The 17724-nt window shown below is 52.6% G+C and overlaps 1 protein-coding gene across 1 annotated transcript in view; it reads left to right on the top strand.

Annotated features, from left to right (window-relative positions):
• GAS6 (growth arrest specific 6) overlaps window positions 1–17724 on the top strand; it is a 46109-nt gene that overhangs the window by 10089 nt on the left and 18296 nt on the right. Inside the window, exons 3-5 of the mRNA XM_028526862.2 lie at window positions 8799–8823; window positions 10395–10457; window positions 17536–17658. Coding sequence (XP_028382663.1) covers window positions 8799–8823; window positions 10395–10457; window positions 17536–17658 — 211 coding nt within the window. The remainder of the gene's footprint in view (window positions 1–8798; window positions 8824–10394; window positions 10458–17535; window positions 17659–17724) is intronic.

Below are 17724 nucleotides of genomic sequence, written 5' to 3'. Positions count from 1 at the left end.
CAGGAAGAGGCCCCTGCAAGTGACTCCACTTAAAGCACATCACGTTACGCAGTAAGTGTGGAGATTAGTCCTGGGAAGCGACGCCGTAAATTAGAAACACAAATTCAGTCCATCTCATACCTCATGAAATTCGGAGCGTACATGCAACCAGGCACTACGCTTTTAGAACTAAGAAAGATTGAAGTAAGAATTTGGGGAGGGGGCAGGACACAATTTTTCTGAAAACTATAATGATTTTTAGAGTCTTTCTTAACCCTTGGATAATCAGGTTGTTCTCTTTTGAAGCAGCCAACCTGTGATGCTGGCAGACTTTTCCTCCTGTTATCGTTAATCAGCCTGAGCCCTCACTGGTCGAGGCCTCTGCGCTGGGTGTTTCCCAGACCGTCCTCGGGGGTTCGTGAAATCTTGACTCTGGGTAGATTTATAATTTTATTTCGCAGGCGATTACATTTGTGTTTGCATTAATTTGTCAAATTCAGCTAGCCTGAGATTTTTTGGCTGCATAATTTGCAAGATGCAAAACTGGAGATAGAAGTTTGTTTCTTTCTCATGTGAAGGGTGAGAGGCAAGCTGGCTGGTGCTGCTCGGGGGTGCCTGGGACTCACGGGACCTGTTTGTCTCTGCTGTGCTGGTGCGGGGTCTCCAAGGCCTCCTCACACACCTGTCAGACGCTGGAGCACCAACTGTCACATCTGCGCTCTAGCAGGGAAGGTGGAGAAGCAAAGCTCCCTGCCCCCAACTCTCTACCGGTTTTACATTGTGCTCGTGTCTTATTGGCTAGACTTTAGTCACATGGTCACCCCTGGTTGGGAGGGAGGCTGGGAATGCAGGGTAGCTAGCTGAGTACATTGCAGCTCTAAAATAAACCCGAAGTTCTATTTCTAAGGATGAAGGGAACACTGGGGATCTCTGCCATGGGGAAGAGGTATTTGGGAGCAGATCTCTTTTATGAAGTTAACTCCTGTGAATATTTTCACACCTGGTGACAGACACTGGAATTAGCCATGTCAGAGAGTTTTTGCGGAACACACCTCTCACACAGGTCTGTCAGCGGCGTTCACGCAATCCCTGCCTTTCCATGCACTACTTGGTGGAGGGACCAGCCCTCCCCTCCCCTTCCCTGGTGCCCCCTGCTTGGCTGTGCAGTCACTTGTCAACCTGCAGCTGGCAGTGAGGGGAGGGCTGCAGCCCTCATCTTTGCAAGCCCAGCCGTGGCTGGGGAAGAGCCCAAGGACTCCACTCAGGGACCCTTGTGGTTGCCGGGGACCCAGCACTTGTGAAAAGTGTACATGCAGCGTGCAGCTGGGCGGTGCTGTGGACGGGTACAGACTGTGGCCAACATTGTCTCTGGGGTTTAGGGAAGGGCCAACGTCTTCACACCTCCCAGCTCGCTGTCGCCCATACCGGAGCCCCGAGCTTCCAGAAGAATGTGTATCAACTCATGTTGGTTACAAGTGTTTTGTCCTAAAACTGGTAAGGAAAAAGACCTGGAGGACTTAGGTTTCCAGTGGGCTCTAGCCACCAATGAGCCCCCTGCTGGCTCAGGCCCCATCCCTGTCACACCACGTGGGTTGGGTATGAGGGGACGACCATGGAGGAGGAGGGGTGCGTGGAGCTCTGGACTGTGTACTACACAATGCTGCAGCCCACCCCTGGGGTCAGTGACAGGGCTGCTCCCAGCTTTTGTCCCTGTGACTGAGGAATGACAGCCAGGATTTTGTTCAGTAGGAGCTCTGACCACGGACTTGCACTTCAGTGACAGGGGAGGCCCCTGTCCTGGGAAGTCACCCGGTGCAGACAGCGGTGTCCATGTTTCCTTTGGGCTTGTGGAGTTCTTAAGCAGGCACCTGGTTTAGAGAACCATAGAAAATGAATTTGGGAGGAAGGACAGAAGGATTTTGTATATTAGAAAAACTTGCCCATATCTGAGTAATGCCCGCCTCACGGATGAAGAACCCTTCAGGAGTCCGAGAGCAGGACCACGTTTGTCTTTAATGCCTCTGAGTGCCGCTATGAATATAGTGAGACTGGGGTGGTGAGCTCATCAAACTCTGAGAAGCAAAAAACCTCAATAGTGGCCATTCAAACTGACGTGACTTTGGCAAGCTTTCCTCTTAGAAGTCAAGGGTGGTAGCAAGACAGAGATACGGGGTCTACTTCTGGCCAAGATGGAGGCATAGGTAGATGCACTCTGCCTCCTCCCACAGCCAAAAGAAGGACAACAACAAATTTAGAAACAAAAAACAACCAGAACTGATAGCCAATCAAACTATATGAAAGTCTGACAACCAAGGAGTTAAAGAAGAAACACTCATCCAGACTGGTAGGAGGGGCAGAGACAGGCAGCTGAGCAGAGAGGACTCGGGGCAAGGTGGCAGCTGGTGGAGCGGTGGTCCCACATTTGCATGCAGGCAAACCAGGAGGAACAACTGGGGAGCGAGACAGACCATACAACCCAGGATCCCAGTGCAGGGAAATAAAGCCTCAAACCTCTGACTGAAAATACCTGTGGGGGTTGAGGTACCGGGAGAAACTCCCAGCCTCAGGAGAGTCTGTTGGAGAGACCCACAGGGTCCTAGAATGTACTCAAACCCATCCACCTGGGAATCAGCACCAGAAGGACCCAACTTGCTTGTGGGAAGTGGGGGAAATGACTGAAATCCGGCAGAGAGCAGAGCAAGTGGCATTGTTCCCTCTCAGACCCTTCCCCACATATAGTGTCACAACACAATGACATGGGTTGCCCTGCCCTGGTGAACACCTAAGGATCTGGCCCTTACTATGTAACAGGTATGTGGAGACAAAAAAAGAGCCCAAATGAAAGAACAGATCAAAACTCTTGTAAAAATACAACCAAGTGACAAAGAGATAACCAGCCTATCAGATGCACAGTTCAAAACACTGGTTATCAGAATGCTCCAGGAATTCACTGGGTAGTTCAACAGCATAAAAAAGATCCAGGCAGCAATGAAGGTCACATTAGTGAAATAAAGAAAAATCTACAGGGAACCAACAGTGATGGGAAGGAAACCAGGACTCAAATCGAGGGTTTGGAGCAGAAGGAAGAAATAAACATTCAATCAGAACAGGATGAAGAAACAAGAATCCAAAAAAATGAGAAGAGGCTTAGGAACCTCCAGGACAACTTTAAACATCCAACATCCGAATCATAGGGGTGCCAGAAGCAGAAGAGGAAAAGCAAGAAATTGAAAACTTATTTGAACAAATAATGAAGGAGAACTTTCTCAGTCTGACAAAGGAAATAGACTTCCAAGAAGTCCAGGAAGCTCAGAGAGTCCCAAAGAAGTTGGACCCAAGGAGGAACACACCAAGGCACATCATAATTACATTACCCAAGATTAAAATGAAGGAGAGAATCCTAGAAGCAGCAAGAGAAAAGAAGACAGTTACCTACAAAGGAGTTCCCATCAGACTGTCAATTGATTCCTCAAAAGAGACCTTACAGGCAAGAAGGGGCTGGAAAGAAGTATTCCAAGTCATGAAAGGCAAGGACTTACATCCAAGATTACTCTATGCAGCAAAGCTATCATTTAGAATGGAAGGGCAGATAAAGTGCTTCCCAGATAAGGTCAAGTTAAAGGAGTTCATCATCATCAAACCTTATTATATGAAATGTTGAAGGGACTTATCTAAGAAAAGGAAGATAAAAACTATGAACGGTAAAATGACAGCAGGCTCACAGCCATTAACTACTGAACCTAAAAAAAACCCCAAAACTGAAAAGCTAAGCAAACAACTAGAACAGGAACAGAACCACAGAAATGGAGATCACATGGAGGGTTAGCAACAGGGGAGTGGGTGGAAGAGGGAGGGAGAAAAGGTACAGAGAATAAGTAGCATAGATGGTAGGTAGAAAATAGACAGGGGGAGGTTAAGAATAGTATAGGGAACATAGAAGCCAAAGAACTTATATGTATAATGCATGGGCATGAACTAAAGGGGGAGAATGCGGGTGGGAGGGAGTGTGCAGGGAGGGGAATAAAGGGGGAGAAATGGGACAACTATAATAGCATAATCAATAAAATATATATATATTTTAAAAAGCGTTATGGTCAAAAGATTAGTCAAGTCTCTTGACTGTTTCTGTAGAAAGCACCTTATATGCAGGGGAGGACAAAAATAGGTTTACAGTTGTGAGTATGCAGAAGTTATTGTTGTATTGTTAGTTATTTATTATTGTACTATTGATTCATATTAAACTACAAACCCACTCTTGCCCTCCCTGTATGTATCCTGTCAATATGCAACATTACTGTTACCGAGTCTCAGCCTACTTTGTCAAATAGCATAAAGAGTTTTGGAAACAAAATTTCGGCCACTTATTTGCTAAAAGAAGAAATACAGTCTTTGTTTACCATTTGAAAAATGAGCACCACGTGTTATACTGTGATGTGTGACCCCTGCCGCAATATATTGTGTAAATCTAGACTAAAGTCCTAGATGGCTCACGCCCTAGAGCTTTGTGCCCAAATGGTCTGATGTGTCTGCAAAGCAGTTTCCACATCCGTGAACACAGTGGGGTCCCACAGCGGTGCTGGGAGTGAGTGTCCGTGAACTCGTGTATGCCTTGGAAGGCAGGAATTAAGGCGGCTACATAAAGGTGAGTGGCAATGTCAAGGTGGAATCGGTCTTTAATTCCACTGGCTACCCTATCCCTGCAGGGACATTGCTAGCCCTAAGGAGCTGAAAAAGTTAAAGTAGATTTGTATCTGAAGATGTTTAGCGGCCCTAAGTTCTAGAACCTTCCCAGCTGTGCATGGTCCTTGTACATAAGCTACAGGAGGGTGACTGTCATCAGTTCCACAGGGTCTCAACCCAGGTGATGAGTTTCTGTCTTGATAATGAACGTTTGGGCAGGCTCGGCTGCATGATTTTTGAGTTTTTGGAATCTGCTCTTAGCATCGAGTCTGATAGTGAGACCTCCAGACTCTCCTCCAGCCACAGAGGAGACCGGGCAAAGAGCCCACAGGAGGGCCGGCGGTCGGGGCTGTGGAGCTGTGGGCCAGGCAGCCTGCCCGCGAGGAGGCTTGCCCAGGGTCACCACGTGCTTCTGAGGTTGGGTTCCCGAACCCACCACCCTGCCAGTGTGGAGGTTGGGCGGCTCCCTGCTGCTCTTGACCTTTGCCACGTCCGGAACCATGTGGCCACAGACCTAGCCAGGCAGATGGGTCCTGATGGTCAGCACAGGGTGGAGGCTGGTGAGAAGTTGTCAACAGACAGGAATTCCCAAGGATTTCACCAACCTTGTTTTCCTTCTGGGCTTTCCCCGTGTTAGTGAGGGGACCATTCGGGTGACAGAATAATTAGGGAGCAAAGGCAGAATAGGTGGTTTTTTTTTTTCATGGAAACACTCTTTTGTAGTTTCCAAACAAAATGGCAGGCCTCACTTTCAAGTGGACCAACTGGACCACGTCTTTCCTGGGACCCAGCTCCTTGAAGGTGCTTGGGGTACAGGCTTCCCGTGTTTACAAAGCCACAGGGGACAGGAGCTCAGGAGCATGGCATCTAGGGAGGAGGCTGGATTACGGGTGATGCGCAGCTCCCTTTACAGAGATATGTTCCTAGCAGGCGGGCTTCCAGCCTGGACCTGCGCCCGAGCCTCCTGGAGCCAGGGCTGCCCCACTGAGGGGTGTGCCCGCTGCACGGGGGCTGCTTCCCTTGCGGGCAGTCCCTGTTGGTCATGGTCACGGCTTAACTATTATCCAATCTTATGTGCGCTCTGTCTCACTGCCAGCAGGAAGGGTAGGGCCCTTGGAGTGACCAGCAGAAGGAAAGTTAAAGGTAAATGTCAGTTAAGAGTGAGGGTCCAAGTTTTATAAATACATTGAGGAACCATAATTAACTTCCATATTTTGAAGGGGATGCACTGAGACCATTGATGTAGCTATTTCTTCCAGGGTGCTTATCTGTGTTAGAATTAACAGTACAGTCTAGTTTAGTGAAAATTGTCCGACTCTGTGTTTACCTGAACATTCATGCACACATTCCTTCATCCATCTCCTCATTCAGTCATTCTTCTATCTGTTCACTCATCCTTCCAGGTGTCCACACATCCACCCATCCATCTTCCACCCACATGGTTAGCAGCGGCTCCCAAGGGCCTTCCGGGGCTGGTCTGCTCCAGGCTGTGTCTGGCAGAACGATGTGCCCTTCCTCTCTCGGAGCTCCAGCTCACAGTTTAGGGGCCTGCAGTTTTGCCCACTTTTTTCTGTCTTTAGCTGTTTAAGCAAAGTAGAAGCAAAACCCTGGGGTGGGGGTGAGGTGGGGGACAGTTGCCAGAAGACAAATGGCTTCATTTCCAGCCTAGGTGATCCCAGCCTCGTGCTAGCCCATCCATTCCCCACTCTGGCCCTCACCCAACCTCTAAACCCGGGCCTTGCTTTTTGTGGAGTCGAGAAGACAGAGGGTAGAGTACGCAGGTAACTGCTCCCTGCTTCTGAATCTGGCCATCTGAGCTGTGGCCTCTGTCTGTGCATCCCCAGGGGTGCTGCTGCCTGTGGAGCCCACGCAGCTCCTGGGCCTTGGGCCGAGCTTACGCCCTGACCCACTTGTGATGCGGGGGAGGGTGGCTCTGTGTCTTGTCTGGTGCCTGCATTCTATGTGACTCTCCTTTTCTGTCAGAACTTTGAAGTTGGAAATGTCTCTTTCTCTTGGGAGAGTGTGTGACATTTTTAAGTGTATTCACCTTAGCTGTGCTTTTATTCAGGGTTAACCATCTCTCTCCTAGATTACAGGGCAAATGAGCACACACTTTCCACCCTTCCCCCACCCTAAATAAATCCAGCACACACTTCAGGATGAATTGTCACCAGGTTATGACCCTGTGGTTTCAGTGACCACATTCCCAATAGGTGTGGTTAACTGAGGAGAGATGAGCATGGCTTTTCTATTAATAATCTTTTCTCACAACAGTAGAATCATTATTGAACATGCTCCACAAAACTATAAACTGGCCACGGTTTGGGAAAATGTGATACACCTTTCTGGAGAGCTGTGCTAATGCGAATGCTCCTGTGTGATTAATGAGACACTTGACTCAGAGTCTTTCACTGCTTTCAGTTCTTACTCTCTCTCTCTCTGTTTCCTGAACCTGCGTGCACACTTTCGGCATTCGCTCTAAGTCTTTTCTCTCGGAGCCGACACCTTTCCTTTGGTGACAAGGCCCCGTGGCCTTCGTTCTCTCTCTCAACCCAGACAGATGTCACTCCCTGCTTGCGCCATCGTCCAGCCTCTGGTGCACGAGGTTTCCGCAGGGCGCACCTGGCCTTGCCTGCCTTTCCAGTGCTCAGAGGTTGGCCAATCCGTGACCGAAAGCGAGAGAAAGAAGTGCGAGAAGTGAAACCGGGCCTGCGGTGGGCCTCTAAGTGCTGGCAAGGAGGGACAGTGCCCGCCCTGACTTTGTGGCTCTGACTTCCAAAGCTGGCCTCTCTGTCACGCCTGCGCCAAATGCTGTCTTTGCAGCTGTCACACAAGCTGCAGTGTCAAACCTGCTCCGACCCTTTCGTTTCCTTTAGAGGGCTTGAGAGTTTTGTTTTTTAAAATCACATCCAATCTGAGTGTATCTTAGCAAAGTGTCCCCAGTGCCACCCCAGTCTAAGAACTCTCATTGCCCTCAAGTGGCACCGCCCACTTTGCCTCTTTCACAAACAGCAGAGAAGGGGGTGCTGGCCAAACATGCGTGTTGGGGTGACACATGAGGTTTGTCATTTGCCAGGACCAGTTCGTAGGAAGCTACGGCGTCCTGTGTGGGTGGCCCTGGGGGCGCCTCTGCCTGTCACTCTGTAAAAGCAACCTGCCAGCTCGCTGCCATGCTCTTTTGGGGTGCAGTGTGCCGCTGGGAGCCCTTTGCAGCATTGTGACCTCAGTCCAACTCTGCCACCCATGTCCAGCCTCAATTTCCTCATCTGTGGTAATGAAAGAGGCCTGCCTTGGAGGTGGTTGTGAAAATCAAACAAACAGTGTAAAAATATGGAATGTCACCAGCAAACAGTTGACACCCAACATGTAGTGGCTGCCATCGCTTGGTCAGTCACTTGGTTCCATTAAAGGGGGTAATTAGGGCCAAACTGCTCCATGATTGGCCCTAAGGGGCATATCAAAGTGGACGTGGTGGGGCTACTTTAACCAGCCTGTTGCTTGGGGTCTGTGTCTGGGGCAGAAGGATCCGAGGGGCTTCCCAGCAGATGCCTGCTGCTCACCGAGATAGGCCAGGCAGTTCCTGTGTTCGACAGTCCCCTGTACAGTCTAATCTGCATTCTCGGGCAAGAGACTCTTGGCCTGGACCCCCCTGACTCCCCCAGCACCACTTTGTTTTGCAAACAGAGTGAATGCAAATGAGTGCCCACATGCCGAGAGTCCCACAGAAGGCCTCACGGTTTCTGCGAGGACCCCTACCTCCACGAGGGTCTAAGACTTGCAGTATTTCCCATGCTTCTGCAAGACACTTGGAGTGGCGCCTTCTACGTCGCTATAAATGGCATCGCTGTTGCTGGTTACAGTCGAACCACGCGGACGACCTGGCACACACTCTGCAGAAGTACTTCCCTCGTGCCAGGCTTCCAGGCAGGAAGTGGCTTTCTGGGCGGTTCCTGCCCTGCTGGTCCTGGAAATGAGCAGCTGTGGAGAAACTCTCCACTGTCCCCAAACACCTGCCTCCCCGAGAGTATCTGTTCTGTGTGCCGAGGAAGAAGGGCGAGGTTCGATTGACCAGCTGATCGTGTGGTGTGGGAAGCCTCGTACTGTGCCAGTTAACTGTCGCCCTTTTTCTTTTTCTGCAGGAATATTTTTATCCGAAATACTTAGGTAAGTTTAACTCACTGCTTCCTTTAATTGTCATAAAGGCATAGTTGGGGGATATGTGTTACAAGTGGGAGAAACAATTGGTCAGAACCTCATTACCAAGTTATTCCCGGAGGGAAGGTTGCTTAATTCCATAGGGAGTGTGAAACTACCCAGAGCACACAGGTCGAAACACTTGTGTCTTTTGTACCATAATGCTCCATGTTAACTTCAGTCCAAAGCCATTATTTGCAAATCTTTTTTCTGCTCTGAGTCCAGGATTAGCTTACTATTTGGAAATATGATTAACTTAGTAATTCTCAGGCTTTCTGATCTCAGGACTCTGTGTATCTGATATTATTGAGGATGCCAAAGAGCTTTCATTCATGCAGGCTGTATTTGTGGGTATTTACCATGCTGTTAATTAAAACAGATCATTAAAAACTGCTTTTTATTTAATTTGAACAACAGGAATGTGCCAGCAGACACCCTCTTGGTCACTGAACGGTGATGTCGTAGTGTGTAGGGTGGCCTCCGGAAGCTCTGCCATGCCCTGGGGCGGGAATGAGAGGAAAGGGGTGAATGGCAGCTGAGTCTTCCCAGGACAGTGACAGTGACCTCCCACCAATCCGAAAGGGGCCTGGATTCCCCTGAGAGCTGGCCCTTTAATCAGTGCTGTTTTAAGATGTTTTTGGAAGCATACCACTTGTAATGAGAGAAATGTATTACAGGGTCTTCCTTTTTAATTTTTTAAGTGCAGGCTGGTAAATTTTCCCTTGGCCTTATGTCCTCTTAGAGGCGGGCACCTTCGCTGGGCCCATATCCGGCAACGAGCAAAGTGGACCTGAGGCTGGCCCTGAAAAGCCGGTGCCCGCTGCTCCTGGGCTCTCTGTTGGTCTCCCTGGGTCTCTGGGGTTTGTTTCCTGAGGCAGAGGGTGACCAGTTATCCCATGAGCCTCCCCTTTAGGGACCATCTGTTGCCTGTGCCACTGTCCTCGTAGGTGTGGAGAAGCACCAGGGACCTGTGGGAGGACCAGATAAAGTGGCCCAACCCCCGTTCTGCACACCCTCACGTTTCACATCAGGCCAGGATGCATGTGCTCAAAACGCCAAGCCTCACATCCCTGCCCCTGTGCTCGTGTGGGGATGCCACTGTCCGTCGGTGTCCAGCACATCCAGAATCTGCTTTGGAATTTCCAAAGCAGGTTGACTTCCAAATTAAGGGCAGTGTTTCCAAACAGGGGCCAACTTGAACTCTCTGACTACGCTCAGGTCAGAAAACTTGCTGAATGCTATTAGTGATTCTTCTGCGCAAGAGCAGAGGGGCCCGCAGCAGCAGCCGCGGACGGTGTGCGGTAACGCTCTCGGGTGCAGGGCCTGCCGTCTCGGTGGAGGCGCTTTGCTGTGGGTCAGTGTGACAGCGTTTTGTTGAGGTGTCCACAAAAGCTGAACTGCGTTATAGCTGGAAGCCTGTAGCATCCCAGGAAAGGTGGATGATCTACTTTTCCAGAGGTGTCTAAGAGACGGCAGTACCATTTCTGAAGTCGGTTTCATCTCCCGAGGCTGAAGAGTGACACACCATTTCTTTCTTGCAGCTTGCATCAATAAATATGGATCTCCGTACACGAAACACCCAGATTTTGTTAAATGCGCTCAAAGTAAGTCTGTCTCCTTCCTGTCTTCCTCAAAGCCATGTGAGTTTAAGTAAATTGAAGCTTTGTTGTGGTTTTGGGGGGTCTTAACTATTTCTATTATCTTAAGGGGCTATAACACCTTCCCAAAGTCTGCTCCCTTGTCAATAAACTGTCTTGTTTAAGCAAGTATGTTTTGGTCTTGAATCATCAAGAAATGCTCACAGTATGAAACTTAAACCTTCCACAAGGGTGTAAAGAGAATGTCCTTCCCCAGGCCTGCCTCCTGGTCAACCGTAAGTTCTCTTTCCCAGAGGCCACCACGGTGGCCAGTTCTGAGAATATATAATGTGAGCGGTGTCCCGTGATCCGACCCCACTCTGCCACCAGATGCCATGGGTGCCTTCCGTGTCGGTGCACACAGAGCTGCGGGAGCACGTTCCTGTCAGCACTGGCGGGGTGAGGAGTGTCATTTGACCAACGTGTATTGGTGGACTCCTAGGCTATTTCCAGAGTGATAGCCTCGTCCACTTGTCACCTCTCACACATCTAAGTATATCTGCAGAATAAATTCCTAGGGATGGAACTGCAGACCCAAACCTGTGTTCCCTTTTCACTGTGACGCCCCCCACCCCCGCCAGCAGCTGAGCAGGAGCACCCACATCTTCCAGACTAGTGTATTTTTCAAAACTTTCTGATCTCTTCCAATGTAAATGGTGAAAGATGACATTTGCTTTGATTTGATTTGATCCAGTCATTTCAGTTGATGTTTTTCTTACTAATGAGTGAAGCTGAGCTCATGTGTTTATTGTGTGAATGATTTGTTCGTATTCTTTACCTATTTTTCTCGATTTGTAGGAGCTCTTGATTCGATTTTGCATATTTGCCATTTGTACTAAAGGCAACAATTTTCCCCCTCAGGTCATAAAGCATCTTTTTATTATTATTGGTGTAATTTTAAGTTAGCATACAGGAAAACGGGCGTTCCTGTTGTGTGAACTTTAACCCACCCGTGGAACCGTGTGGCCACTGCTGCCGAGCCTGACTCGGGCCTTCCCTGGTCCAAGGGGCCTCGGAGTACGGCCGACCCACGGGCACCGAGCCCGTGGAGTTGGTGTTTTCACTGCACCTGTTCTGCGGGTGAGGAGACCTGAGGTGCCAGTCGACACGCTGCAGGACTCTCCCTGCTCTGGGCGTCAGGCCGGCCTCTTCAGGGACAGCCTGGAAGGCTGACCAGGCCCAGAACGGCTCTTGGCCCCTGGCTGGCCAAGGCTCTGTCCCTGTGCTGGCCCCTGCTTCCTGTGACTTGCTCCCATCACAGGCCCCAGCCATGGCCAGAGGAGCAGAGGAAATGATCGATTTAACTCGGAAAGGGAGAGGAGTTCCTGCTGTGTGGCCCCGCTCCCTGCTCCCTCCTGGGCAGAGGTGTCTGTAGCTCAGAGGAGCCAAAACCCATGCCGTGCCTGGAGGGAGCCCTGGAACCAGCTGCTCCCCTCAGGGTCAGGCCGTGACCTCTGCCTCCCCAGGGGTCATCCAGGACCTCCCTGGGGCCTCAGGCAGACAGGGGAGCAGTTGAGCTTCAGGTCATTTTGGCTTTTGTTTTTAGTTGGCATTTTTTATTGTTGTTGTCCATTTGCCAAACCAATTTCTTATTTTATGATAATGTATTCAAATTCATTAGGAGGTTTTAGTTCCTGAGTTTTAAACGGTTTTCTGAGATTATAAAAAAGTTATCTAATGTTTTATAGATAACATTATAAAATGTTAAAATGCCTGGGAACTCTCTGGACGAGGACGGACCTGGGTGTGTTCATGTTTCTCCAGGGGCAGCCGCCTTGTTCCAAAGGCGCCGATTAAAAATCTCCGGGGCTCTGCTCAGACTGCCGCAGTCCCGGCCCGTGTGGTTCCTGTATGAGAGCTTTTGGGGCATTGAAATGACTTGAGTTGTTTGAATAGCAAAGACCATTTCTTAGTCGGTTGAGACTGTTCCTCCTGGGTGGCAGACAGCCTGGGAGACGAGGAAGGAGGGAGAATCCCAGAGATGTTTCCTGAGCTGCTGTTTAGAGGGAAAATCTCCTGCAGCTGCTGCTGCTGCCAGATGTGCTAAATGCAGTTTCTGGCGGTTGGGAAGCTGCCTCCCACACCTGCTCCCTCCGTCCCGCCCAGGACCCATGGTGACCCTGAGCAAGCCTCTTATCCCTTCCCGCCCTGGTCCAAGTGCATCCTCCTCAGGCACCTGACCAGGGCCCTGTGCTCTTCTGGTGAGTCCTGGGCGTGACAGAAGTCCCTGAAGCCTGAGATACTGTGCAAATACCTCTATTGTCCTCGAAGAGGAACCCTGTAAAGACTGCCCGGGAATTGGGCTGTCACTCTGGGAAGGACTCGCACCCCGTCCCACTGTCCTCCAAGATGTGCCTTCGGGCCTGAGTGCACTGGGGTCAATTAGGGCAACTTGGCCCGTTTTCCTCCGTTCCTTCCTGAACACAGTCGCCTCTGGTGATCCCGGGCAGTGTGTAGCTGAGTCCTTGGGTTATCCAGTATTGTTAAAATCAAAGCAGTAGCCTCAAGGAGATCCCCTGTTAGTGTTCAGCCCAGCCCAGCCGGAGGCTGGGGACAGATGCTTCCACGCAGGGCCAGTCTTCCCTGTTCACAGATTCCCTCTCGTGCTGGTGGGGTTCCCACGGGGGCGGGGGGGGGCACAGTTGGGGGGCACAGTGCGGGGGCCTGCCTGTAGTTGCTTTCTGAAGCTTGGGCTCCGCTGCCTTGCACAGGGTGGGTTTCAGGAGCCCTAGGCCCAGTTCTCCTTGGGAGGGAGGGTCCCTTTGTACTTTCTCTTCAGTCAGAACAGTGGGCCCCACGTTGGAGCGTGCTGTCCAGGTTATAACTTGTCATCGCCTTCACATTTTGGGAAGGGGGAGTAAAAAGCACCTGAGAGAGCCATCCTGGTGGCTGTCAGCAGATGTTTCACATTCCAGGCCACAGTCGCAAACAAGTTCCTTCCTCCCTTTCCTTCAACACAGCCATCTCAAGGCCAAGATATGCCCCTTATCTCCTGAGCAGCTCCTTCCATTCCCACGCCCGACCTCAGGGCACAGGTCGTCCCTCAGCCTGGGAACCCTCTGCAGGCTTGCTGGGGATGGGGGAGGGGCGAAGTGGGCGCCCTTGGGCCTGCAAAAGTTTGTCTTAACCCTGAAGAAGTTTTCTTTTTATGGAATGTTTTGGGGTGACATTGGGTGATAAAATCATGCAGGTTTCAGGTGTACAATTCTAGGACACATCACCTGTGTACCGTGTGATCACCACCCCAGTCATGCCTCCTTCGGCCGCCATTCATCCCCTCTTCCCTCTCCACCCTTCCCCCACCCTCCTTTCCTCTGGTGATCATCCTACTGCTGCCTCTCCGAGGTGAGGTCGAGGTCGGGTTTTATGTTTGTTTTTGGCTTAATCCCTTCACCTTTCCACCCAGCCATGATCTTTATTATTTCCTTCCTTTGCTGCAGGGCTGTTCTTGGCAGGGAGCTATAAATGCCTTTTACCGGTAAGCAAGTAGGAACTGGGTCCAGTGATCAGAGGAATTTGGTCCTGGAGTCGTGGGTCACCCGCAGCTGCCTCAAGCCTGCCCGAGGTCAGCCCCGCAGTCCCCACGCACTGCTCCAGCCGCCTTTCCAGTTTCAGGCCACCACACTCGCTGTAACGCTGTAACGAGGGCTGTCCTCCTCCGGGGGCAAAACCGATGGGGAGGAAGAGGCCCAGCCCGGCCCTAGGACCAGAGAGACAGGGGCAGACCTGCTCTCCTCACTTCGTTCTGGCAGGATGGGGGGAGGGGCTCTGAGGGGTTTTCTACCGGGAATGGGTGTCGTGTAGAAATCTCTTAGAAAATCCCACCTCAGTAGAAGCTGGTATTGGCCCCTCAGCTCCAGAGACCCTGAACTCTTTTTTAAGGGGGGTTAGGCATTCTAGGCAAGTTCTAGATGCAGTTAACAGCCCTCCACACCCAAGGTACATGCGTGTCCTTCTGAAATAACTTTCAGTCTTTAACCACCATGTGAGATGGAGACTCACACCACCTGCCTGACTCCCCACCCATTGGGGCCCATCTAGGCCTTGTGTCGAGTGTCTTGGGAGGTGTTAAAAGGCGAACCGACTGCTCCACCCTGGCTCGGGTGCCTGCCGGGCCCAGCATTCGTCACCCACGGCTGGTTTCTGCAGCCCGCCTGCCCTCAGAGCCCCTTCCTGCCAAGACGAAGTCCAGAAACAGGCCTGTCCCTTTACCCCTCCAACCCTGGGGCTGGGGTGGCCTTGCTGCCCTGTCCCTCCTGCCCCCCAGGATGACCCTCGTTACAACAAGCATGGGAAGGCAGCCGGAGGAGCCTGTGCGTGATGCACCGTCCCGTGACCGAATTCCTCTGATCGCTGGACCCAGTTCCTACTTGCTCACGGGTAGAAGGCATTTACGGCTCCCTGCCAAAAACAACTGTGGCGTCTCAGCAGTACTGGGAGAGGTTGTGTTCGGTCTGTGTGTCCGCAACTGTTTTGTCGGCTGTGAGCATGCAAAGCAAGCCCACGCTGAGGCGTGCCACGGAAAGCCCACAAGAAAAACTCGACGACTCATGGGTTCAATTTTCAAACACGATTATGCAGATTCCCCGAGGACCGACCGGGGTGCCGGGGCCGTGGGGACAGCTGAGGGCACACAGAGTATACTGGGGTGTGGAGTCTGTGCCGGCGATGAGGGCCAACTCCACCTTGTATGAGCTGGAGGGGCGCAGAGACCAGCTGCCTCCCGAGCTGGCGGCTGGGGAACAGGCCTGCCAGGAACCTACTGTGGTACAGGAGCAAGCCCTGCAGTGGAAATGCCGTCCCCAAATTTGGAGTCGGGCTGGAAATGCCACTCGCTTTAGGAAAGAAGACTGGCCTGGTGCTTTCAGCGGCTGGAGGACCCGTTGGCTTGAGCCTGATCCCCGTGACCAGGCAGTGGGATGAGGGGTGACTTCGGGTCGGGATGGGGTGGGGGTGGAGAGGAAAATCTGGAGAACTGCTGGGTCCTAGTTCCTCCAGGGTCTGATGAGCAGCTACCCTCCTGCCATATTACCTAAGATGACTACTCACTTCTAAATGTAAAAAGTAGCTGCACTTGATTCAGGTGCAGTAGATGGGTATATGGCCCTTGGAAACAATACTAGTGGAAGGTGTGGATGATAGTGGGTGCCGTGTGTTAGAGTGTACCTGGTGTTAGCCAGGCCCGGGGGCATGCCCCTGGTGTCACCTGCCCCTCTGCTGCCTCATCTGCCACCTGCCTGGGCCTGGGGATTTTTGACAGCAATTGGTCTGGGTGACCACAGTCTCCGGGCTACTGGGGAAATGTTCCTAGCTGCCCCTAACCAAAACTAAAACAAAGAGAAGCCTGTTTTGCTGTGGTTGTCAGTGCAGCTGAAACCCACCCACCGCGGACACCGACGAGTTTACCGAGGGCGGTTGGAGTGTCTTCCCCCTCCCCACCCCCCACCGTGAACGAGCCAGCCCAGCCCTCAGCTTGGACCTCAGCCGTGGACCGTGTGCTGTCTGGGGGGCTGGATAAGGCATGTGCCCCCTGGGTTGGAGGAGAAGACCAATAGGGAAACATAGTCACCGGGAGATGTTTAATGTCTGTAGGCCCATGAGAGAAAGACAGTCGAAAGCTTCTTTGAGGAGCGAAGGCAAAGGTGGCTTTGGGTGGGGAAAGAGAGCGGGCTGTTCAGGAGCCGACGACCGTGTGGTGCTCCCTGTGGGAACTGGAGGCCGTGTGGTGCTCCCCGTGGGAACTGGAGGAGACGCACTGAGGGAGGTGGGCGTGGGCGGCCGAGTCAGCTGCAGCTCACCGGGTGAGAGGCTTTGGAAAGCTCCACAGGTGAGCAGCGGTGCGGCAGCGCCTGCTGTTCCCGAGACCCGCCTGTGTTCCTCCGCCGTCCGAGCCTGGCCAGCTCGGGGTTTCCCAGCCCCCAGAACGAGGCTCGGCCATCGTGTGTGTCTGTGGGCACGAGTCTTTCCCAGGCCAGTGGAGTGCGGCCTCTTCACAGCGTTCTGAGAACCCAGACAGTGTGGCCGATCGGGCGGCAGTGGCAGAGCTATGGACGGGAAGGCCTGCCCCTGCCTGCTAGGCCCACCTTGGCGTGGCCAGGGGGTGCCTTGTGGAAGGGCTCTTGGAGCCCTGGGCACGACCACGCCTTCCCCCAAGTCCCCTGCTCTCAGCTGCTTGAAGCCTGGGAGCAGGCGATCCCCACACGGATGGGGTGAGCACCCCACCAGCCACGTGTCGTGGAAGCTTAGCTGTGTTTGTGAGAAGCTCCCTGTCGCATGGAGAGCCCTTGGGAGACACACCACAGGGACAGTCTCTTAACCATAGTGCCTAAAACAAGTGGAAATTATGCTGGCGGTTGACATGCTTATCCCAGGCAGGTGTCTCCCCAAGGGAGCAGGTCAGAGCACATCTGGCCGGGGCCCTGCCACCCTGGGACTCGGTGGGAGGGCGTGGGAGCAACAGTGCGGCCAGGGTCTGGGGCCATGCTCCATCCTGCGCAGGCAGGTTTCTGGGTGAAAGGAGGCAGTGCTTCCACGGAGGCCCAGCCCAGTGGTGAGAATGCTGGTGAAGGTCCATTCACTCAGGATTTGAGTGGGCGGGGGCTGGCCCGAGAGGGCGGAGGTGTCCACCAGGGGTGGGGGAATGGTCCTTGTCTGCCTCAAAGGCCCTTGGGTCAGCCAGGGCTCTGCGGACCTGCTCTCTGGGAGGTCTGAGCTCCTGGGGCTGAGCCAGGCCCACCCCTCGCCTCCCTCGCTCCCTGGTGGGCCAAGACCTCCAACGCCCTGGCCCTACGGGTAGGTGGCCCCTCCTTCCTGGAGCCAGCTGGGGGCCTGGCCAGCCTGGTCTGTGACCCTACTCCTACCCTGAGGTAGCCAGCCTGGGTCAGTAGAGAGCACCCCCGTGACCCGGGCCTGCCTCGGAGTGCCCCTGCCAGGGGCCCGTGTCCCCAGGGGCCCAACAAAAGGCTATGCTGCCGCTGGGCATGACCGGTTCCTCCCAGCTGGTTGGGAGCAGCTCAGCACAGTGATCTCCCTCCCTCCCTCCCAGACCTGCCTGACCAGTGCTATCCAAAGCCCTGCAACAAGGAGGGGACCCAAGTCTGCCAAGACCTCATGGGCAACTTCTATTGCCAGTGCAAAGCCGGCTGGGGGGACCGGCTCTGTGACAAAGGTAAGGCCACCGCAACCACGGGACAAGGCTTGAGGGTGTGAGTGCTGGGACCTTCCTGCAGGGCCA

The sequence above is a fragment of the Phyllostomus discolor genome, chromosome 11, assembly GCF_004126475.2.
Source record: "Phyllostomus discolor isolate MPI-MPIP mPhyDis1 chromosome 11, mPhyDis1.pri.v3, whole genome shotgun sequence".
In the NCBI taxonomy this organism is placed as follows: domain Eukaryota; kingdom Metazoa; phylum Chordata; class Mammalia; order Chiroptera; family Phyllostomidae; genus Phyllostomus; species Phyllostomus discolor.
The sequence above is the reverse complement of the archived record's forward strand: the minus strand, read 5'-3'. Positions and strand labels throughout refer to the sequence as shown.